The 23,202-nt window shown below is 43.3% G+C and overlaps 1 protein-coding gene across 1 annotated transcript in view; it reads right to left on the reverse strand.

Annotated features, from left to right (window-relative positions):
• Ttn (titin) overlaps positions 1–23,202 on the reverse strand; it is a 271,400-nt gene that overhangs the window by 71,936 nt on the left and 176,262 nt on the right. The window contains exons 200-243 of the mRNA XM_041639884.1: positions 23,030–23,154; positions 22,655–22,921; positions 21,703–21,972; positions 21,312–21,614; positions 20,912–21,214; positions 20,482–20,669; positions 20,206–20,320; positions 19,813–20,097; positions 19,567–19,718; positions 18,494–18,641; positions 18,160–18,337; positions 17,193–17,314; positions 16,816–17,103; positions 16,421–16,717; positions 16,120–16,306; positions 15,544–15,659; positions 15,156–15,455; positions 14,726–15,025; positions 14,527–14,632; positions 14,234–14,430; positions 13,839–14,144; positions 13,465–13,743; positions 12,607–12,906; positions 12,195–12,497; positions 11,731–12,093; positions 11,116–11,418; positions 10,692–10,991; positions 10,298–10,594; positions 9,912–10,196; positions 9,521–9,814; positions 7,810–8,109; positions 7,410–7,718; positions 7,122–7,312; positions 6,282–6,711; positions 4,283–4,591; positions 4,009–4,157; positions 3,887–3,919; positions 3,664–3,793; positions 3,272–3,571; positions 2,861–3,178; positions 1,269–1,565; positions 857–1,156; positions 447–761; positions 40–188 (exon numbers count right to left, since the gene is read on the reverse strand). Coding sequence (XP_041495818.1) covers positions 40–188; positions 447–761; positions 857–1,156; positions 1,269–1,565; positions 2,861–3,178; positions 3,272–3,571; positions 3,664–3,793; positions 3,887–3,919; positions 4,009–4,157; positions 4,283–4,591; positions 6,282–6,711; positions 7,122–7,312; positions 7,410–7,718; positions 7,810–8,109; positions 9,521–9,814; positions 9,912–10,196; positions 10,298–10,594; positions 10,692–10,991; positions 11,116–11,418; positions 11,731–12,093; positions 12,195–12,497; positions 12,607–12,906; positions 13,465–13,743; positions 13,839–14,144; positions 14,234–14,430; positions 14,527–14,632; positions 14,726–15,025; positions 15,156–15,455; positions 15,544–15,659; positions 16,120–16,306; positions 16,421–16,717; positions 16,816–17,103; positions 17,193–17,314; positions 18,160–18,337; positions 18,494–18,641; positions 19,567–19,718; positions 19,813–20,097; positions 20,206–20,320; positions 20,482–20,669; positions 20,912–21,214; positions 21,312–21,614; positions 21,703–21,972; positions 22,655–22,921; positions 23,030–23,154 — 10,807 coding nt within the window. The remainder of the gene's footprint in view (positions 1–39; positions 189–446; positions 762–856; positions 1,157–1,268; positions 1,566–2,860; positions 3,179–3,271; positions 3,572–3,663; positions 3,794–3,886; positions 3,920–4,008; positions 4,158–4,282; positions 4,592–6,281; positions 6,712–7,121; positions 7,313–7,409; positions 7,719–7,809; positions 8,110–9,520; positions 9,815–9,911; positions 10,197–10,297; positions 10,595–10,691; positions 10,992–11,115; positions 11,419–11,730; positions 12,094–12,194; positions 12,498–12,606; positions 12,907–13,464; positions 13,744–13,838; positions 14,145–14,233; positions 14,431–14,526; positions 14,633–14,725; positions 15,026–15,155; positions 15,456–15,543; positions 15,660–16,119; positions 16,307–16,420; positions 16,718–16,815; positions 17,104–17,192; positions 17,315–18,159; positions 18,338–18,493; positions 18,642–19,566; positions 19,719–19,812; positions 20,098–20,205; positions 20,321–20,481; positions 20,670–20,911; positions 21,215–21,311; positions 21,615–21,702; positions 21,973–22,654; positions 22,922–23,029; positions 23,155–23,202) is intronic.

Raw genomic sequence — 23,202 nt, forward strand, 5'->3', positions numbered from 1 at the left:
TTATTCATGGAACATATCTTCAATGAACATTTTAGCTACCTTTTCCCATTCTTCTTTGCCTTCTTCCTTAAATTCAACAATGTATCCAGTTACTTTGGATCCACCATCTTTTAGTGGAGGTGACCATTCCAAGTCCACAGATGATTTTGTCCAGTCTGTCACTTTGGGGAACGGAGGACCAGGGGGAGCTGGAAAGAACCAGTATATATCAGTATTCTTGATTTCCACGGTACTTTTAGAAATCATTTTCTTTTCTTTTATTTTTTTTTCCTTTTTTGAGCTAAGGTTTTTCTGTGTAGCCTTGGCCATTCTGGAACTTGCTCTGTAGCCCAGGCTGTCCTCAAACTCAGAGATCCCCCCTTCCTCTTCCTCCTGAGTGCTGGGATTAAAAGCGTGTGCCACCACCCATCTAGATACCTTTTTATTTTAAGAATGTAAAGGCTTACCCACTGGATCTCGAGCAGTCACTGGATCTGAGGGGAGACTTGCCGGACCCACACCCGCAGCATTGATTGCATACACCCGGAACTGATAGTCAGAACCTTCAATAAGGCCAGTCACTTTATAAGAGACGCCCAGAGTCATGGCCTTGATGGGATCTCGGTTAACTCTCTTCCATCTCTTTGAAGTGGTGTCCTTCATTTCCAACCAATACCCAGTCACGGGAGAGCCACCATCGTACTCCGGCTCTTCCCAGTTGACCGTCATGGAGTTACGAGTCACGCTGCTCACCGTCGGTTTATCCGGAGCTCCGGGGACAGCTGTGAGAACGATAGCAATTGACAAGAAGTCATCAAAAACTAAACAAAACACCAGGAAAGTTTGACCTAATGTGTGAAAATGTTGTCATACTCACAGAAGAGGTTTCGTGCTGTTTCAGGTTCACTGTCCAGTGGCTCCCCAATGCCATACTTATTCTGGGCCATGATTCGGAACACATATTCATGGCCTTCTAGCAGCTTGGGAATTGTGTACATGCATTCCTTAGGTTCACTGGAGACACGGACCCATGTCTTCCTGTTAGCTTCTCTTTTCTCAATGACATAGTTTGTAATCTTGGACCCACCGTCATCTTTAGGTGGAAGCCAAGATAGTGTCATTTGATCGGCTGAGATAGATTCAAACTTTATGGGTCCCACAGGGGGGCCAGGACGACCTGGATGATTTTTTAAAAAAGAATATTTTATTAGTTGAATTATTTAAGGCCAAATTTTGTTTATGAATCAAAATAAAACCATATAGTTTTAACCAAACAGTGCAATCATTACCAAGGACATTGAGTCTCATCTCCTTCGACGCTGTCCCCAGGTTGTTTACGGCAGTGATAGAATACAAGCCAGTGTCACTCCGGCGAGACTGAGGGATAACTAGCGTGCAGGTGTCATCCACTACCTGCTTGTTGACGTGGGTGTCATAGACCACAGGCTCTTTGCTATCAGGCTTCTTCGGAGGCGCTTTAAACCAGGTGAGAGTTGGGAATGGCACACCTTTAATTTTGGCCACGATGTTAACATCAGTTCCTTCTTCCACTTCCATGAATTCTTTGAGCTCAATTGATGGTGGGCCTGGATAATTAATAAGAACAAAACGTTAACACAGGTAGCCAAATGCACTAAAGACTAGAATGTGAATTTTAATGCGGCTATAAAGCCAATTTGGGTTGACTGTATTCAGACTTCATTGTCCACCCTGACATAAGTAATGGGTCTCTCTTTAACACTGTCATTCTAGTGTGGGACAATGACCTGTAGCTATCTTTTATTGGATCTACATACAGGTGTCTATATGATATTGCCTCTCCCTCCTCATGCTTTACCATACACATGAAAATTCTGACCAAGGGTGTAAGTGAAGACTGCTCTTTCATTTCCTGACTGCTCAGGCCCAAATAATCACCAAGAAACTGTATTAATTACAACACGGTTTGGCCAATGACTCTAGCATATTTCTAGCTAGCTCTTACTCTTGAATTAACCCATTTCTGTTCATCTGTGTATCACCACGCGGTTGTGGCCTACCGGAAAGGTGAGGTTTCTGCAGGCATCTTTCTCCTTCGGCAGCTACACGGCATCTCCTTTACTCTGCCTACTCTTCCTATATATCTCTGTTCAGAATTCCCACCTGGCTTTGCTTTGCTAAGCCATTGGCCAAAGGAGCTGCTTTATTAACCAATGGTAATAAAACATATTCACAGCACACAGAGGGGATTCCCACATCACAAGGGCAACAAGGCATGACTATCACAGTAGTTTATGCTTCACACTTTGGGTCATGGTGTTTTTCTTTAATAATCTGCAGAGTTATAAAGTCATTTCCATGCTTATTCAGAGGTTCTGGCGTGAATTTTTATAAGAAATATAGTTACTGGTAGAAGCCAAACAATTTTCTATAAATCTATTATGAGTGTGCAAAAAGGATTGACACAATCATAAAACCAAATAAATACACAGTGACAGTGATGGTAACACTAATGCAAAGAGACTTATTTATGGAGCTTATCTTCAAAACTCAAAGCTGAAATGGGTTTTCTCAAAAAGAGAAAGTCTTGATAGGAAAGATACATTGGTCTTAGCAGGTGCTAAGCCAATTACTAGCTTTCTGCCCCTTTTAATTCCTTTAATTTCTGTTGGATAAGACAGCCTACCTTGGAGAAAATTACAGGAAGGAAATTAGATGTGTCTTGTCTATAGTAAAAGCAATATGAAAGACATTCGCTAATTCAGAATTAGCATATTCCATAATGGGGTAAATAGTAACTGAATCATGTTTCCATGCCTACATGAATCCCACGGAAACACATGGATCTACCGATTCTTGATTACTAGATACATAGGAAGGAAATTCTCTGTTAAATACGTACATGTCTGGTCCTTGACAATCACAGGGCCAACAGTGGCTGAAGGCTTGCTGACCCCGGCCTCGTTGACGGCCTTGACTCTGAATTCATATTCCCCACCCTCTATGAGGTCTTCAACAGTAAATTCCAGTTCTTCCACATCACGCTTATTACACTGTCTCCAGGCTTCTTTCTTCTTCCCAGTAGGGTCCCATGCGAGGCACTCGACAATGTAGTGGGTGACAGGAGAGCCCCCATCATTCTTTGGAGGTTTCCATGACAGATGTACCGTGTTCTTCGTTATCAGACCAATCTTGAGTTTAATAGGAGGGTCAGGAGGATCTGTAAAAATGTTTACAGGAATCGTTAAGCATGGTTATTAATAATGCGGCTCATTCCCGAGACCGTATTTTAAACTTGCATTCCAAAACTTACAGATTGGATCTCTCGCAGTGGTCCTCTGAATGGTTTCTACGGGTGGGCCAATTCCAAAACGGTTTTCTGCTCGCACGCGGAAGAAGTATTGCTGCTCGGAGATGAGATCCGGGACCACGAATGTGGTGCTTCCGCAGTTGGGATTGACTTTCGTCCAGGCTTTTCCATCTATCGTCTTCTTCTCGATGACGTAGCCTTTGATCCTATCTCCTCCATCGTCGTCTGGCATCTTCCATGACAGTCGGCAACTGCCCCTCGTAATGTCACTAACCTTCAAATCCTTGGGCGGGCCTGGCGCATCTGTTGGTTGCAAACCACAGTGTAAACATCGTTCCGTGGATGCTGAGAGCAGTTTGCCCTGACTCGGTAGCAACTGTGAACGTCTTTCTTACCCATGACTTTAACTCTGCAGTTGGCAGTTTTCTGTCCGGCTTTATTCTTGGCTGTGATGCTGTATTTGCCCGTGTGAGCTCGAGTACACTCCGGGATGATGATGACAGAGGAGTTCTCGGCAGTCTCCAGCTGTACGAAGGGAATCGTAGTCATACATGAAATGAGACCGCCGCACTTCTAAGGTCACTCACGCTCCTAATTCATTAAGCTATCCCCTCTTACCTGTGCATCTTCAGGGATGTCATGAATGTTGTCCTATTAGAAAAGAAGACAGTTTATGTTTGAAATACTGCTTCTGGTTATCCAGTGGAAGACGCAACACAGGGAAGTGCTGGGATTATTACCTTCATTGCCTTCTTTGCCTTTCCGTCAAATTCCCAAGATGATTTTGGCGTTGGGCGCCCCTTGATGACAGCAGGGATTCTGATCTGTGAGCCGGCTTTACACACCAGGCAGTCCTGTGCTCCGATGTCAATGAACACCTCTGGGACCTCTGGAATGGTAATGGGACAGCCGTTAGCTGACACTTCTCAAAGAGGTAACAGACACGTCTCTGGTACATGGATGTCACAGCCTGATCAGACAAGGTGAACACACACGCTGAACAGGGAAGACTACCTTGAATGTCAGTGGCAGGGATCTCCCCAGTCGTGTCACTTGGTTCGGATTCACCGGCTTCATTGACAGCCTTCACTCTGAACTTGTACTTTCTCAGCTCTTTCAGGTTAGGCACCACACACTCACAGGTAGTTAGGAGTTTATCCGGTTCGTTGACTTTTTTCCAGTCCGAGGTACCCTCCTCCTGCATTTCTACGATGTAACCTTTGATCGGGCTGCCACCATCTTTGGCTGGAGGTTTCCATGCCAGCGAGATGCTTGATTTTGTTTTATCTTTAACCTCTGGGCGCGAAGGTGGCCCAGGGGGGTCTAATAAGGAACAAACAAACAAACGTCACATTTTGAAGTAGTGGAATGCTATTTTTATGTATACGATAAGACTTTCACTAGGTAAAAGACATTTATTGTTGTCTGTTATCATATTAAAATTGAGGTGCTGAAAAATACGTATAAGAAATAAGAGTATATTTTATTTCAGTATTAATGCAGAAACAGAAGCAAACAATCTCTGGGGAAAGGATTACTCACTATCTCTCACTAGAGCTATACCCCGTGAACATACCATCGGTGAAAAGAGTTCCACCATGTGAGCAAACCATTGGTGAAAAGAGCTGTACTCTGGTCAGGCGGTGGTGGCACACAACTTTAAGCCCAGCACTTGGGAGGCAGAGGCAGGCGGATCTCTGTGTATTTGAGGTCAGCCTGGTCTACAAGAACTAGTTCCAGTACAGGCTCTAAAGCTATAGAGAAACCCTGTCTCGAAAAACAAAACAAAACAAAAAAAAAGCTGTACTCTGTAGCACAGCACCGGTGGAAAGAGCTGTACCCTGTGAGCACAGCATTGGTGGAAAGAGCCGTACCCCGTGAGCACAGCATTGGTGGAAAGAGCCGTACCCCGTGAGCACAGCACCGGTGGAAAGAGCCGTACCCCGTGAGCACAGCACCGGTGGAAAGAGCCGTACCCCGTGAGCACAGCACCGGTGGAAAGAGCCGTACCCCGTGAGCACAGCACCGGTGGAAAGAGCCGTACCCCGTGAGCACAGCACCGGTGGAAAGAGCCGTACCCCGTGAGCACAGCACCGGTGGAAAGAGCCGTACCCCGTGAGCACAGCATTGGTGGAAAGAGCCGTACCCCGTGAGCACAGCACCAGTGGAAAGCTATCTTACTTTTGACATCCTCCTGAAGAGATTCAACAGTGTATTATAGTTGAATATTTTATTTCCTACAATATGGAAATTTAAAATATTTTCATCACTAGCTGGGCAAACGTCTGGATACAAACAACTCTCAAGGCTCTTTAGGGGCAGAATCAATGTTCCCACTCATCACACCGTAATGCTTTCCTGATGATGAAATACTGCTACCTAGTTGGCAGGGTGTGTCACCCCTCCCCCTCCTTGCGTATAGGGTGAACCCTTGAACAGTCCATGCGCCAAAATAATTTGCTGTATGAACACAAATGAACCTTATTATATATTTGTCCTCTATTGCATGGAGGTATATTAAATCTTTAATTGAAAATGTTGGAGTTTTTCTTTAAAGAATATAGCCAGGTATTACTGAGAAAATGCGCTGAGTCAGGAAAATTACTATATTTTCAGGCCTGAGCTGATCTGCCCATATATGATCCAATGAGATTTTTCATTATTTGACCTCAGCTATTCTGCCTGAGAATTTGATGTCTTTGTTCAACAAATAGTTAATATTTTACTTTTTTATTGAATTCTTCCAAGAGGGTCTGTTTAGCGGGGGAAAGGATATCCACAGTAACTAATGAGATGGAGTTTAGAACCCATACCTTTTAGTCCATTTCTGTATCACTTGGTTAAAAAAAATACTAACTATAACCCAATATTTTAAAAGCTAAAACTACGTATATGCACATATATGTACTTACTTCACTATGACTGGTTCTAATAAAAATGTGAGAAATTTAAGAGTAAGCTACTTAGTAACTTTACCCAATAGAAACAAGTCCTAGAAGTAAAATATACTTACATATGGGATCTCCTGCGATGGCTGGGTCTGACGGTTCACTGGGAGGGCCGATTCCTGCGGCGTTAATTGCCATGGCTCTAAACTGATACTTCACCCCTTCAATCAACCGTGGAACATTGAATTCTATGCCCTTCAGGCCAGCTTTGGTTATTGGTGCTCGGCTAACACGTGACCAGTAGCTACCGCCTTCTTCTCTCTTCTCTAGCCAGTAGCCAGTAATTGGAGAACCTCCGTTGTCCAAAGGAGGGGTCCAGCTCACGAGCATAGACCCTTTGGTGCGTTCTAAGACTTTGGGTTTTCCAGGAGGTCCCGGGAGGCGATAGGGGTCTTGAATGGTGACTTTGTCTGATTTACATTCATCGCTGATTCCATATTTATTCACTGCCCTCACTCGGAACTCATACTGACCGTTGGGGATGAGCTTCCAGATCTAGAAACGTGGGTGAATAAGGGAGTCAGAACAAACCTGCTTGGACTGCTGTCTGACTTATTTCAAAGCTCAATTTGTTTGAAGATGGATCACCACGAGAAGTAAACACAAAGGATGAAATTGTAGGAAAGAGAGAGGAAAAGAGCAACCCTTAAAAAAGAAGACCTCAATCTTTGTAGTTTCCAGAGGATTTGAGTAAGAGAGTAGTAAGCATTATTTGCTGAGTGGCCGTATGTGCATAATAATAAGAGTGCCAAACTCACAAATAGTTTCTGCTTGTGTGGAATTTTGAGTTTAATTGTTAAATTATAAAGTTATCTTAAACTGCTATCAAATCATAAAGTTATATTAAAAGTGGTATCAAGTCGGAACTATGCCCTATGAATGTGCATCTATTTGGAAGCACTTACCCCGTATCTTCTCTCCACAGCAGTGTTAGTGACTTCTTCCCACTCAGACTTCTTCCTGCTGGCATCGCGTTTGTCAATGACGTAATGGGTAATTTCACTGCCACCATTGTCTAGAGGGGCATCCCATGTCAGATAGCAAGACTCAGCTTTAATGTCAGTAACAGCGAGGTTTCTGGGTGGAGATGGACGATCTGGAAAAGAACCGTAGCGGGGACTGAGAAGCTGTTCTTGAACAGGAGGTAGCTTTCTTTCCCACACAGGAGGCAAATGTGGGATATACATGCTTACCATATACTTCCACATGAACGTTGCGGAATACGGAGCCAAGACGATTGGAAGCGGTGATTGTGTAAGTGCCCTTGTCCTCTCGGACGGCTTTGGGGATGCTCAGCTCAGTCTTGGCCTCGCTTCGGGATACTTCTTCTTTGGTTATTTTAAGCTCATCCGTGGGTTTCTCAATCACCTTTTCATTCTTGGACCACTCAATCTTAGGCATGGGGAGTCCCGTCACATCAGCAGGGATGTTAACCGGCTCTCCTGCCTTAACTTTGATAGTGTCTCCTCGAACAGCCAGGCGCAACTTAATAGCTGGAGGAACTGCAGAGAGAAGTCAAGAGTGCAGAAGTCTTAAGACTGTGTCCCAAGTCATCATAAAGCACATTAGTGGCATCAGAGATGAAACCCATACCTTCATCATCTTGGATGACTACGTTAAGAGGCAGGGATGGTTCGCTTTCACCAACGCCATTGACGGCTTTCACCCGGAACTCATACATCTGGTGCTCATCGAGATTGTCAACCACAAATGACGTGGTTGGGCAGAGTCTCTTGTTAACTCTCTCAAAGTCAGGTTTGTCATGGCGGCGTTTTTCAATGATGTATCCTTGGATGGGACTGCCGCCATCACTGCGGGGCTCTTTCCAGTCAAGCGTGATGGTGGATTTTGTCCTTTCAGTGTATGTGAGCCTCTCAGGAGATGTTGGAGGACCTTAAAGCAGAAGCAATTGAAAGTATGAGTATGAAGCAAGTGTTTACATAAGAAATGATATGTCACCTCTGTTTGTGTGAAAAATAGATTAAATGGCATTTTCAGAATCCTTTTCCAAACATACCAGTCGCAATGATAGCCATTCTCACTAACAGCAGATTTCTTCTTAGTGAATATCTCATCAGAATCACTAATTGAAAATAAGTCAAGGGTATGTATGTATGTGTTTTGTATTTAGTATTTTAGATTGTATGCCTGGGACACTGACAGATTGTCTTAGTCTACCAACCTAGGAAAATAGGTGTGTGATGTTCTGCTTTGAATGCCAGCAGAAAGCATTGTGGTTTTTTTCTCTTGTGGCCAAACAGTAGACATGGTTACTGACCACCCTTTGAGTTATATTGCTTCAAAGGAAAGATCATTTATGAAATACATCAAAGGTTTTGTGTCCTTAAGAATAGGCTCTGACGGGTGTAAGTAGAGCAATCCCATTCTAGCTGACTGTTACTGCAGAGGGAATCCCAGTTCTATCTATCCTGAGGCCTCTGGCACACCCTGAAACTCATGGACTTTATGGGGTGATTGAAACGGTGATGTGTGCTGTAATTCTCTTTTTCCAGATGCCGGAGTGGAAGAGAACCTCCTGTTTCTGGAGGAGTGGATTTTCTTTTAAGAGGGCCATAAAGGTGTATTACTAAGTGTGTAGAATTTTAGTGTTTCATTTTAGTTTCTGGGGGACTTCCTCTAGTTTTCTATTCTTTGAGGGCTCTTTCTGATTGGGGGTCTCCCTACCCTTCCAGTATGAAGACTTCTTAGCAGTGTAGTAAATAAAACTCAATCATTTATTTTATGACAACTACCTGCCTCATAATTTTCTTTTTAGAAAAGCAGAGAATTCTATGTAACCACCAATTCACTTTACTTGTTTGTCTTTAGACATGGTTTCTATGTGTAGCCTTGGCTATCCTTGGACTTGCTCTGTAGACTAGACTAGCCTTGAACTCACAGAGATCTGCCTGCCTCTACCTCTTGAGTGCTGGGATTAAAGGCGTGTGTTACCATGCCTGGTCAGACTGTTGTATTTAGAGATCCTCTACTATATTCCTAATATTGAATGCTTCTAAATTATTTGAACTACTTGTAGGTTATTATGAAGACTTTGTAGATCCAAAATTTTTGGCACAGAAAACGCCACATCTTTCATATACATAAAGCAAAAACACATGGAGATTTAGCAAATATGGTATCTTAAAAATTGCTAATAGATATTTGATTTTCTTTTATTATCCTCTAGCTAATCTAAGATCTTGAGACTGTTGGGTGTTTGATACCGTAAGTCTCAGCAAATACTTGACTTATCTATAAACAGAATATCATTTATTTGGTAAACACAGTGAAAATCTTTTCTTACCTAGTGGATCAACTGCAAGAATTGGTCCTATTTCAACAGGAGGCCCACAGCCAAACTTGTTCTTGGCAATGACACGGAACTTGTATTCCTGTCCCTCTATGAGACCTGTGATGTCACACTTGGATCTCTCCGTCTCAATGGGCTGTCTCCACGTGTGCATCTTGGCATCTTTCCTTTCAATTATAAACCCTGTGATTTCACTTCCTCCGTCATCTGCTGGATCCGACCAATTCAGCAGACACATCTTTCTGTTTGTTACAACAGGTTTTAGGTCAAGAACTGGGCCAGGAACATCTGGGAAAAACAGTAACAAACAATAAACAAACAAATCAGTGTCGTAAGATCACATGCCATGGGAAAATCCAATGAAAATCCTCTAGATGTTCCTTACCGAACACTTCAACCCGGACTGCTGCGAATTTGGAACCACAGCTGTTTGTTGCTGTGATCACATATCTGCCATGGTCTTTTCTCAAAGCATCCTTGATAATTAGCTCAGATTTGGTTCCAACATTCTCTATTACAACACGCTCTTTATCCAGCTCCCCTTCTTCGATGGTCCATACTCTTGTGGGCACAGGCCGGCCAGTCACCACGGCTGGGATTCTGAGAGTTTTCCCAGCCATGATCTGTATGCCTCCCTTTACAGAAACATCCAGTTCCACAGTTGGAGGCTCTGTTGAGGAAGAACGGCCGTATATGTTAGTGCAAGGAGCAAGAAAATGTAGCCCCATGTTGGGAAACATCCAATCCCTCCCCAAGAAAACTTTAAAGTACCTTGTGGTTCAGCCACAGTAACAGGTTCTGTTTCCCCAGGTGGCCCTTCACCGGCTGCGTTGACAGCGCTCACTCGAAGTTTGTAGTCCGCGCCCTCTCGAATTTCTTTGACGGTGAACTGGCGGACTTTGATCATCTTCTCTGTGCAGCGTGACCACTCGTTAGTGCCAACCAACTGCTTATCGACAAAGTAGCCAATAATCTCCCCACCACCGTTGAAAGCTGGGGGTTCCCACTCCAGCTCAATGGTCGTAGAGCTTGTATCTGCAACTCTTGGGATGGGTGGCCCAGGCGGAGCTAGGATGAAGGCAGAAGACACAGATCAAGTTCACCGCTGGTTTCCAAACGCAGGCTAGACTACTCTCATACGCTCTCGTCTTAAGAAGGTACTTACAGATGGGGTCACGAGCTGTTTTGGGGTCTGAAGGCGGGCTGAACTTTCCAGGCCCAGCAGCATTTTCGGCACAGACTCGGAAGACATAGGTGAGTCCTTCTAATAAGCCATCTACCTTGGTCTTCAGAGAACTGAGAAGGGTTTTGTTGACACGAGACCAGTGTGTGCTGTTGACCTCACGTTTTTCAAGCCAGTAACCCAAGATGGGGCTGCCGTTATCCTTTGGCTCATTCCATTTTACCAGCATGCTGTTGCTGGTAACATCTTCCACAATGGGCTTATCTGGGGCATCAGGAGGTTCTGAGGAAAAAATATATTTGAATTGTATATATAATATGATATAAAATCAATTTTACACAACCATGATGATGGAAACAGGAAGCATATGGTGGAAGGCCAACTTAAGATGCTAAAAGAACCTTACCAAATGGATCTTTGGCCAAAAGTGGCTTGGAGACACATGGTGGCCCAGGTCCCAACCTATTTTCAGCTCTTACACGGAAGAGGTACTCTTTTCCTTCAATCAGTTTTGTTACTGAATATTTGCAGTGTCTGAGTGTTGAAGTGATAACAATCCATTCGGAGTCAGGTTTGGTCTTGTCTTTCTTTTCCAAGGTATAGTTAATTATCTCACTGCCGCCGTCATCGAGGGGTGGTTCCCATTTACAGAGGACAGAGTTCTTCCTAATATCCTCAAATACAAAGTTGATTGGCGGTCCTGGTGTATCTAATATATCAAAGGAGATGGGTGATTAAAATTTTGTATAGAACCGGCTGCTGTAGAAAACGTGTTAGTATGGTCTTTGGGTACAACTTCTAGTTTTCCCATATCCTTCTATCTTTATATTACATTAGCTAACAAAGAACAAGGTCAGTTGATTTTTTTTCAATAGTGTCTGCTTAGGTGATAAAATGTAAATGAGAACCATTTGCTGAAGTTGTTTCTTTTAAAGGGTCCCCAAACTACTTATTTTTATGGCTTGCTAGAACTTTTAGGTAGATTTTCTTTCTCCATTGTGAAGTAGTTTTAACTACTTACCTAACACAACAACAGTGCAAGGTGCTTTGGCAACACCATGATCGTTCTCAACTTTGATCATGTACTGGCCGTGATCCGGTCTCAGAGAGTCACGGATGCGCAGCTGAGATTCTCCTTGTTTGCTGTTATTGATGCTCAAACGCTCTGTCAGAGGCAGGAAAAACGGCTCCTCTTCTTCAGCCTCACCCTTCTTCCTCCTAACTGGGGGTGCTGCCCGCTTCTTAATTTCCTCCGGTACAATGACATTTTCATCCTTTATCCATGTGATTGTTGGGTAGGGTGAGCCAGAAATGGTCGCATCAAGTGCTATTTCATCACCCCGTTTAACTTCCAGGCTTGTTTTGAGGATGACTTTTGGGGCATCTGTAATGATTAAAAGTCAGAATTGCCTTTAATTCTCAACCAAGCATGAACCCCATTTGTTTTACAATGAGAAAGCAGCACCCCCAATAAATAAAACATACCAATAGGATCTACAGCTTTGGTTGGGGGCGTGGCCCGAGAAGGTTCACCAATACCAGCAGCGTTCTCTGCTCGCACACGGAATTGGTACTCTTTCCCCTCCTCAAGTCCTTTGGCTGTATAGGTCAGGACAGGTACCAGATGCTCATTGCATCTCCTCCATCTGTCTTCACCCTTAGCAATCTTTTCTATGATGTAACCCATTATCTTGCTTCCTCCATCATACAAGGGTGGCTTCCATGTGATAGTCATTGCCTTAGCTGTAGGATTATGAACCTCAACATCCACAGGTGGATCAGGCGGTTCTGGCGAACAAAGAAAAATACCTATTACTATCGGAGAAACCAATTAATGCAAAGACAGTAATTCTCAGATATTCTGTCTTAGCTATCAAATGTCTATGTTCGAACTTACGCTTTGGATCTTGAGCAATGACGGGATTCTTGAGTTCAATATATTCGCCTCCACCAATCTTGTTGACTGCTTTTACCCGGAAAAAGTATTCACCATTTGGTATGAGATCCTTTACGGTCCAAGACAGTTTGTTCTCACCAGACATGACTGGTATGTATGTCCTCCTCCCAGCCTCTCTACGCTCCAGGACATAATGAAGAATTGGGCTTCCACCATCATATTCTGGAGGCTCCCATGTTAACTTGCAAGAACTCTTGGTTATGTCACTTGCTTTGATATCTTTGCATGGACCAGGTAGACCTGTTACATATAAAATTGATAATTACTATCATAAGCTTGAAAAATTAGCATTTGAATAGTGAACTGTATCTGATTTGGAATATATATATTTTTGGGTGAGGTAATCTTTTCTGTGCTACCATCCCTCAGAACACAAGACATTTAGCATCTTTGCTCCTCATCTGTTACTAATCAGAAACATCAATCCTTGAGTATTTATGTTAAGCAAAATTGCTCCATTAATATCCAACTAAAACCAGGGATGGTAGTAAAGGACAGAAAAATATTATTCCTGAAGGAGAAGACTATAGAAAGCTGAATTTATATAATTCAGAAAGAAATATTGATCACTGAAATATTCTTTAGGTGTGCTAGATAGTTTACTTAAATTAGTATTTCATATGCAAATAAATTAATCAGAGCTTAATTATTAATCTAATCTCTTCAAAACTGCTTTTCAAATGAAAACACTTAAGGGAGTGTTCGGGGTCCAAATGCCAGCTCTTGAAGCTATAAGCTAGCTATTAAAACTTCTGGAACAGATGCTGAATGCCCGGAATTTCATTACAGAATTGTTACCTATGACTTTGACATTGATTGAAGCAGTTGCTGAGCCAAGCTTATTCTCCAGGGTGATGGTGTAAACTCCGGCATCTGCATGGACACTCTTGGGAACCTCCAGGTGTGCAGAGATGTGGTCACTCTTCATTGTTAATCTGTCGCTGGCTTTCACCTCTTTGCCGTCTTTATGCCAGCTCACAGTTGGAACTGGGACAGCTCTGAAGGGCACAGGGATGCTTAACTTTTCACCTTCGATAACAACGATGTCATGAGTCTCTAGATCAATTGTTGGTTTGCCTACAAAACATCAAGGGGTAGGGGAAAATACGTTAAAATGCAATGATCAGGAAAAAAGAATATATTATCAGCTATAAAACATATCTAATTCTTACAGTCTGGGTCTTTGGCAACCACATTCTCCGAGATTTCAGATGGCTCACTGACACCAACAGCATTGACGGCTCTCACTCTCAGGACATATTCCTTGTCGGGAACAATTCCCTCTTCAACTTTGAACTTCAAATCTTTTACTGGGCGAGAGTTAACTCGCATCCATTTCTCGGTGCCCACCGGACACATTTCCACATGGTAGCCTATGATAGGACTGCCACCATTTTTCTCTGGAGGTTTCCAAGCGATGGCAATGTGTTTCCTCCCAGCGTCAGTCACATGCAGATCAAGAGGAGGTGAGGGAGGACCTGGGAAGACAGCAGCAAAGCATTGACACCCCAGTCTCACCACCAGGCCCTACACAATCTCCTCTGAATGATCGGCATGACTGACTTACTTGTCGGATCTTCAATTGACAGGATTTCTGTGGGCTCACTTGGGTGACCAACTCCTGCCTCATTTTCAGCCCGAACTTGAAACTGGACTTCTGTGCCTTCGATGACATCAGTTACTCTGAAGTTACAGTCGGGACCTGAGGTCTTCCCAGCTTTTACCCAACGGGTGCCTAATTTTTCCTTCTTCTCAATGATGTATCTGTTGGAACAAAACATTTCACTTAGCACTCAGAAAGGCAGAAGTTTGTCCTGGATGTCCGTGCTTAACTCTTTTTAAGTGGAATGGAAGCTCTACCTCTGGATCGGTCTTCCACCGTCGTTTTTAGGTGGTTCCCACTTGAGGTCAACATGTCGCTTTGTCACGTCAACCACTGTCAGGGCATAGGGTGGTCCCGGGGTGGCTGTTGGCAAAATAACCAATGGTTAGAAAAACCCGAGGGAAGATGTATTACTCGCTACAAATGCTGCTGCAAAGACTGAGTTACGGTGCATACTGAAGGTGTCTTTGGCCAGGACGGAGTCTCCGATTTCGGTGTAGTCACTTTGCCCGATGGCATTTTCTGCAGCCACGCGGAACACATACAGAGAGCCCTCTGTCAGGGGGGTTACTGTGCACTTGGTCTCCTTGACCGTGGTGTCCACTGTTTGCCAGCCTTTCCGCCTCACGTCTCTCTTTTCCACGATGTAGTTGGTGATGGGTGACCCTCCGTCTTTCTCAGGAACTGTCCATTTTAGGTCAGCTGAATTCTTTGTGATATTAATCACTTCAAGCCAACGAGGTGGTGACGGAGGATCTGAAGAAAAGAGAAAAAAAAAGTCCCATGTAAGTCTTTACCAAACGTTCTCATGGTGTCAAGGAAACAATAAGGCAAGGTGGGAATAATAGTGAGGTTTAAAATCTCCCTTAGATGTAGAGTGACTTACAGAGTTTCTCCCGGCAAAGCACAGGGTCGCTCGGGTCACTGGGCTCACTCTCTCCAGCCTTGTTCACGGCTCTCACTCGGAACGAGTATTCCTGCCCTTCCATCAGGCCTGTGAGCAAATGCTCAGTGGTGGGGACACCCTCAGCCACTCTGACCCAGTCGTCTGTCCCTGTCTTCAGCATCTCAATGACGTAAGACTCAATCTTTGCCCCTCCATCGTGTTCTGGCTTGGTCCAGTTCAATACTAATGATGTTTTGCCTATGTCCTTTACAGTTGGTTTTCCAGGAGGCCATGGAGGATCTGCAAGTCAATTTCAACATTATTTGTTTTGTCCAAAGGAAGTTAATATATGCCTCAAAACAACCACAGAAAATCATATAAATAATACCTATGGGATCCTTTATTAAGATTGGTTCAGTTGATCTACTTGGCTTTCCAGGTCCAGCCAAATTTTCAGCCAGCACACGGAATCTGTACTTTTTCTTATTGGTGAGACCTTTCACTCTGGAGCAGGGACAAGGTAACATCATGGTAAGAAGTGTGTACTATACATAGAAGAGGCTAACTTGTTTAAATAGTGAGAATCAATTTGTAAATTTAACTGAATATTCTTCCACATAAATTTAAAATTATTTTTAACTGCGCTGTCACATTCTTTATATTAAGCCATATATATTACTCAAATTCTATAATATTATACAAATTATAATATTATCAGTTATGCTAATATATTGGAAGACCAAATGCTTAGAAATGCCTAGAAGGTTACTGTTATAGAGATAGCAGATATGTGCTATTAGATGGTATCCATGTCATTTAAAAACCATGTGCCAACAGGCAACAGAAGTAAGAGTGATGAAAATCTCTTGATTTGTAATCACATGTGATCAAAGGGAATGGTGGTGTGCCAACAACTGAGTACGTGGCTAATTTGAAGCATGACAGACAGGTGGGGCGGGCTCACCTGTAGGTTGTGTCCTTCACTGGCATCTTATTGCATCGGACCCATTTGTCAGTGTCGGGGTCTAATCTTTCCACCCAGTATCCGGTGATGGGGCTGCCACCATCGTCATCCGGCTCACACCACGTGAGGGTCACTGCATCTTTAGTGATGTCGGAAGGTTCCAGGCGAGTTGGCGGTCCAGGCGGATCTATAGACGGCATAGTGACAGAAAAAAGTCACGATCTGCACCCAATACCTACGTGCACGGTTGATATAACCCATCCCTTTTTCTTCTCTTTAGTTAGCGGATTGAGCATCTCACCAAACTGATATTTGGCGACTATTGGAGCAGCCTGCACTGGCTCGCCAACGCCGTACATGTTCTCGGCCGCAACTCTGAAGATGTACTCTTTGTTGGGTGTCAGCTTGGTCGCCTTGAAGTGTGTGTCCTTCACAGTCGAGGAGAGCTTGTGCCACACATCGCTGTCGGTCGCCTTCCTCTCCACGACATAGTTCGTGATCTTAGATCCACCATCATCTCTTGGCGGGTTCCACGTCAGAAGACAAGACTCATTGGTTACCTCTGTGATGTCGAAAGCAGCTGGTGGTCCGGGTTTATCTGTGGATGGCATCACACAGGAAAAAAAATGTTATAAACTGTTTTGTTCAAGTAGCCATGGCGAACTTAATCCTTTTACAAAGAAGAGCCTCCCTTACCCAAGACGTTCACTTCCACCACAGCGGTGGCCCGGCCGCAGACGTTCACAGCTTCTATGATGTACGTGCCCGTGTCACTCCTCTTACTGTCTGTGATTGTCACCGTGGATTTCTTAGGAACGTTTTCGATGGTGATTCTTTGGTCTGGCTTCAGAAGGGTATCCGCCTTTGTCCAGGTTATTTTAGGTTCAGGCTTTCCAGTCACAGTGGCCGGAAGCTCAATCTTTGTGCCGGCTTTTACCGTAAGGCCAGCGAGGAGTTTCACATCAAGGAAGATCTCAGGAGCCTCTGAATTGGAAAAGATTATTCACACTGTTAGCGAGTTCAAGCTGACAAGGTCAGAACCCTGACTGATAAGACAAGAAAATGATAAATACCCTGTGTGTCCACCGCCTGGATTTCTTCTGTGGGTTTGCTTGGCTTGCTGGCACCTAGCCTGTTCAAGGCTTTCACGCGGTAGGCATACCATTTGCCTTCCTCGAGGCCTGTCACTTCCATTCTGTCAGAACACAAATAGGGGCGTTATGGTCACGGAGATAATCTATTACACTTAGAGTTACGTAGTATAGTTATTTCTCTAGAATTCATACCACTAACATAGTACCAGATTTTAGATGGAATATCTGGATTGTGGGGAGTGGAGGAAGCAATGAATGTGTCAGGAATGGATGTAGTACTGGTGAATTGTGCTGTTGACGTGAGCACAACCATGTCCTCAGACTCATGGAAATGGCAAAGCCTTCCTCTGGTCTAAGTACCAATGTTGACAAACCTTTGACCTTTAGGTAAGACTAGTGTATACAAAGTATCAACCACAGCTTCTTCCTCCTGAATCTCCTCTACCCAGACCTCCCACTGAGACTGTCTAGACTAGTGTATACAAAGTATCAACCACAGCTTCTTCCTCCTGAATCTCCCCTACCCAGACCTCCCATGGAGGCTGTCTACAGCCTCCTCTTTGGGCTGTACATAATAAACCTGCTGAGTTTGCTGGTAGCATAGGAGATGTCCTCCATTATCCCAAAAAAAAAAAACACACACTAGACCACAGTTTTTCCTGTATGTATCTGCTATGTCTTCCATTTCTTCATTCCTGTGTTGCCCCGGTCAGGTTCCTGGGACCAGGCTATTCTTGACGTGTGACTGGACTTTTCAATATCATAACTAATGAAACCTTGAACGCTATCTATGCTCCGCTGAACTTTGTGAAACCGGATATAGGTATACTAGAAAGATTCTTAGTGAGGAAAAAAAAATGAACATTTAATGTCTCCCAGGTAAAATCCATTCTAGTGGGTAGGAGTCGGAATTACTCATGTATCCAGTTTAAAAACAAACACCTACTTTGTGTCTGCAACAGGCTCGCCACAGGCAACCCATTTGTCAGAACCACGGGGGCATTTTTCAACTATATATCCTTTGATGCGCGAGCCACCGTCATTTTTAGGAGGATCCCATGTGAGGAAGATGCTCTTGGCAGTCCTGTCTCTCCACTTGACATTCTCAGGTGGGTCAGGTACCGCTGGAACATTTTAAGGAGGGCGTTAATCGTAGACAGGCTGCTCTCCAGTTATTGCCATGCTACCAACCCATGCCATCCCTCCAAACTTCAACCCCAGCACTAAAGCCAAAATTCGGTAACACAGACCCGGCATGAGCCCATGAGGCATGCACTTACTTGCAGGAGCAGACATATTTACAGGTTCATCAGTATATGCAGGTTCTCCAGGGCCACACTTATTTCGAGCGCAGACTTTGAATAGATATTCCTTTCCTTGAACAAGATCAGGAACTGTGAATTCTAGATCGGTCACAAAGTCCATAACCTGGGACAAAGAAACAGTTAATTGATTATCTTCCCCGAGTATTTCCTTAAGTCAAAAGACTTTTTTTTTAAAAAAGCATGAATACAAAAACCCACTATTAATTTTTTAAGACTGGGACTTTCTATGTAGCCCAGGCTGCCCTGGAATCTATTACTGTTTAGTTCCGGTTGGCTCTAAATCCACAGTCCTGCCTCAGTTTCTATAAGCATGTGCCACTACACCCTGCTTACTCTAAAGTTGTTTTGCATGAAAGCTTAGTGTTATTCTCATACTATTTTTGTATTAGGAAAAAACAGCAAGGGGTGTTATAATAATAATTGGCCTTAAATACAATGAGAAATAGATTCCTAGTTTGTGTGCATTAAAAAGATGGTAGTTTGTTTATTAGAAATTTAATTTTAAATGAGAGTATAATGGGCTGGGGGCAAACTCATTGATGTAGTTGCTGTTTAGCATGAGAATCTAAGTTTTATTTCTAGTACTGCAAAATGTGTGTGTGCACGCGCGCATAGATACATGGAATACACACGCACACACACACACATATAACCAGCATAAAGGAAGAGAACATGGCAGATCAGGTCAACTAAGGTAAATGAAGTGCAGTGATGAAAAAACCATGAACACTGAGACAAAAAATACTTGCTTTGAAATGGCTTATAGCTCAGTGTGCGCCTGTGGGTACTCACTAGATACCAAGTGTGTAGGTAAGCTTTCTTTCATGTGTTAGAGGTGCCTAGCTGAAAACAAAACGGGACAACTGTACCAAACCCTGGCTAAATTACCCAAGGAACAGTCCAAAGGTTTCGAGGCTTTGTCACGAGACTAAGGTAAACTGAGCCCATCTGCCTGGCCTCCCCGCCTCCTCCTGGAAATCCCCTTCATTCTCTCTTCTAAAATTGCTGCGTTACTATGCAACACTCACTTTAGTCCACGTTTTCCGGCTCATGTCTCTCTTTTCAATGACATATCCAGTTAGCGGGCTTCCTCCGTCATCGTCGGGTGGTTCCCAAGTCAAGTGCACAGAATCCTTTGTTACATCGCTAAATTTCAGTTCTTTGGGTGCGCTTGGGGGAGCTAGTAAGAAAAGTCAGTGAGAGGTATGATGATTGAGGTCAATATGTACTAAAGCAGTCAAGTCACATTAGATAGCAGAAGTTTAATTCCTTACCGATCACATTGACATCAATTTCTCCAGAAATTGACTTCACAGGATTTTCTAATGTGAGTGTGTAAATACCCTTGTCTGGCCGTTCACTCGGAGAAATAACGAGTTCGGCATAGGCAGATATGGTCTTCATTTTCACACGGTCCCCCTCTTCTAGGACTTGATCTCCAAAAGTCCAGGTTGCCTTTGGTCTTGGGTAGCCCGTGCTTGGAACCAGGATCTTGATGGGATTTGGGACGATAACTTCCAGACCATCTTTGAATGCACTCAAATCCATTGTTGGTTCAACTACCAAGAAGAAAAAAGCCGTGAATTTCTAGCACCATATGTATGTCTCTGGTACACCAAAGAAGGTATGGGCTATTCCCTAATCTAGAAAGTAAAATATCTTTTTACCAAAGGCATCATCAGCGGTGAGAGGACCAAGGATCTCAGATGGATCTGAAACACCAGCTGCATTTTCTGCAGATACTCTATATAAATATTTATTCCCTTTATGCAATCCAGTGACCTAAAATTACAAGTTAGTATTTGTTAACATCATATTCATTTAAGCCCATGAACATATATATGTTATGATATATGTGATATTTCATAATTATGTATATATAATATAGAACATATATACATATATAATACACACATATATTTTTTAAGATGCAAACTGCTTACCTTGTAAGTCAGTTCAGGGACAGGTTTCATATTGCAACGAATCCAATTGTCTTTCCCTTCCTCACATCTTTCAATTATATACCCCAATATTGGGCTGCCCCCATCTTTCAGAGGAGGCTCCCATGTGAGCTGAACTGATGATTGTGTCTGTTCCGAGGAACTGAGGTTCACAGGAGGACTTGGTCTCTCTGGAATGGCAGAAAAATTAGGGACATATAATTTCATTGAGTGACAATTTCTCAAGACATGGAATGATCCTAACAATGTCATCAGAACAAGTCTGTGGGCCATGTGGGCACAGTCTTGGCTTTTACAGTTTTGTTCTTTTATTATATTTTATTTGATCAGAAGCATCTGAATTCACAGATTTAATTCTTTGGTTTCATGTGGTGTTTATTTCCTTTTTAAGTATTGCTATGATCTTACTTACCTATTGGATCAGCAACTTTGACAAAGGGTGTGGCTGTACTTGGTTTCCCAACTCCGATTCGGTTCTGGGCTCTGACCCGGAAGCTGTACTCCTGTCCTTCAACCACATCGGTGACTGTTGCTGACAGGTCCTCAGCCCTTACGGTCATGGCAGTGTCCCACCTGATAGAAGTCTTGTCCCTCAGTTCAATCACATAGTTTGTGATTTCAGCACCTCCATCATACTCTGGTGGCTCCCACGTCAGCGAGACACCAAATCTATTCACGTCGGTGATGGTGACATTCAAAGGAGGACCTGGAACATCTGGATGTTATCACAGAAGAAGCACACGTGAATTCGGGTTATGTTGGGGAGAAACAAAAAATTAAGCTAGTTGGCAGTTTACTTAACTACTTCTTACCATATTTACTCCTGGCTTCCACAGGATTGTCGGTTTCTACTGGTTCTCCAGTGCCAACTCTGTTCCTTGCGCTCACACGGAACAGGTACTCCACTCCTCCCTTCTGTAGGCCGGTGACAGTAAACTCACAGCTATCTGCTCGGTCAGTGACCAACACCCAGGTCTTCCTCTTGATATCACGCCTTTCAACAACATAACCTATGATTTTGCTTCCACCGTCTGTTAATGGTTCTTCCCAAGCGAGGCTGACTTCACCATCAAATGTTTCGGTCACTTCTAGGTTACGAACTGGCCCAGGAACATCTGCAATGTACAAATCATAGACTGTTTAGTGGTACTACACCTTTAAGCTGCACTACGCCAATCAAGTTTGAGTGACTTGGCAGCTTACCAATAACTTGTAAGTTGATGAAGCCTTCTGCTTTCCCATGCTTGTTCTGAAGCACGATTTTGTACCTCCCCTTGTCCTCCTTTTTGGCTTCCAAGATTCTGAAAGAAGTCTGCTCAGCTGTAGTGTCCACAGTTTTTGTAGACAGAGGTTCGTTTTCTTTAAACCACTCAGCTTCTGCTTTGGGGTAGGCGTCATAGGGCACGACCATGGTCAGGGGTTGCCCGGCATCAACCACGAGATCCTGATCAGCTGTCTTGATTTTAGGTGCAGCTAGCGAGAAAGAGAACATGCAAACATGTTTGAGTTATATATTGTAGTCATGCTATGGCATAGTTTTTTTAAACTATACATTGATTAATACCAGAATCTTGGAAGTATGCTACAGTCATTTTATAGCAGAGAACGCTGTTGGAGGATTATACTAATTCTTCCCTATTCCAAACCATCAGCCTTGGGGAAAAAAGATTGTTGGAGATGGCATAATGAAGATTAACATCCAGTCTTCATTAAAAATAGTAACAGAGGACCGAGAATACAGTGAAGTGGGTTTTGCTCTTGTTGTCGAAACTATTTAATAAAATCAGTTTTTGATAAATCAGACACTTTTTCCTTGTATACAGGATATACCAATAGGTTGTTTTGAGAACAACCTATGTAGGTATCTTGGGTCAAGATGAGAGTTATCTAAAAGATATACAGCAGCAGAGTGAGGGATTGTCGTTAGTTCTATGAATTCATGGGCAGCTGCCATGTGCCAGGAATAATCCTATGGTATAATATGAATGCCATTAACGTCCTCTCTAGAATAAGAGAAAGTAGAGTATCTAACATGATGTGGGCTTGAAAACCATAGGCTTTCACAAGAAGCATTTTGCTATAACTGTAAAATCTGAAGTCTATGTAAGATCTGTGATTTCATCAGACCATTGCAAAGCAAAAGAAGGCTCCTTACCTGCTAACTCAAGTTTCGCCCTGGCTTCTTTATCTTTGGCAATGAATCTGTATTCGCCTTGGTCACGTGGTTTAATGTCACAAATCTGTAGCCTGTGTATCTTTCCTTCACTCATCATCTGGTGCTTGTCACCCTGGACAACAACCATGTTATTTCTAAGCCATTGGACCTCCACTTTATCTTTGTTGAGCTCAGCCATAAAGATAACATCGGCACCAGGGGCTTCAAGAATGTCTTGAGGAGGCCTGATAATCTCGACAGGGATTTCTGGAAAGGAAATGTAAAAATAAAAACAGATGATGTATGCTTATATTTTTATCAGCATCATAAAAAAAGGTCACTTCAGTCAGAATTACTCTTGAAGCCGATACGCACCTTCCACAAAGAGCCTTGCTCGGGACTTCCTGTCCTCTACGCCACAAGCGTATTCGCACTCATCCTCCAGCCGGCAGTCCTTTATGATGAGCCTGTGTACGCTCCCATCTTTTTCAAATTTGTATCTGAAGAAGAGATTGGATGATTAGTTAGCTTGAGCCACAAGCGCTAGG

This window comes from Microtus oregoni, unplaced genomic scaffold (genome assembly GCF_018167655.1).
Source record: "Microtus oregoni isolate MIOR12 unplaced genomic scaffold, Mior012 000060F_ref0000265, whole genome shotgun sequence".
Taxonomy (NCBI): domain Eukaryota; kingdom Metazoa; phylum Chordata; class Mammalia; order Rodentia; family Cricetidae; genus Microtus; species Microtus oregoni.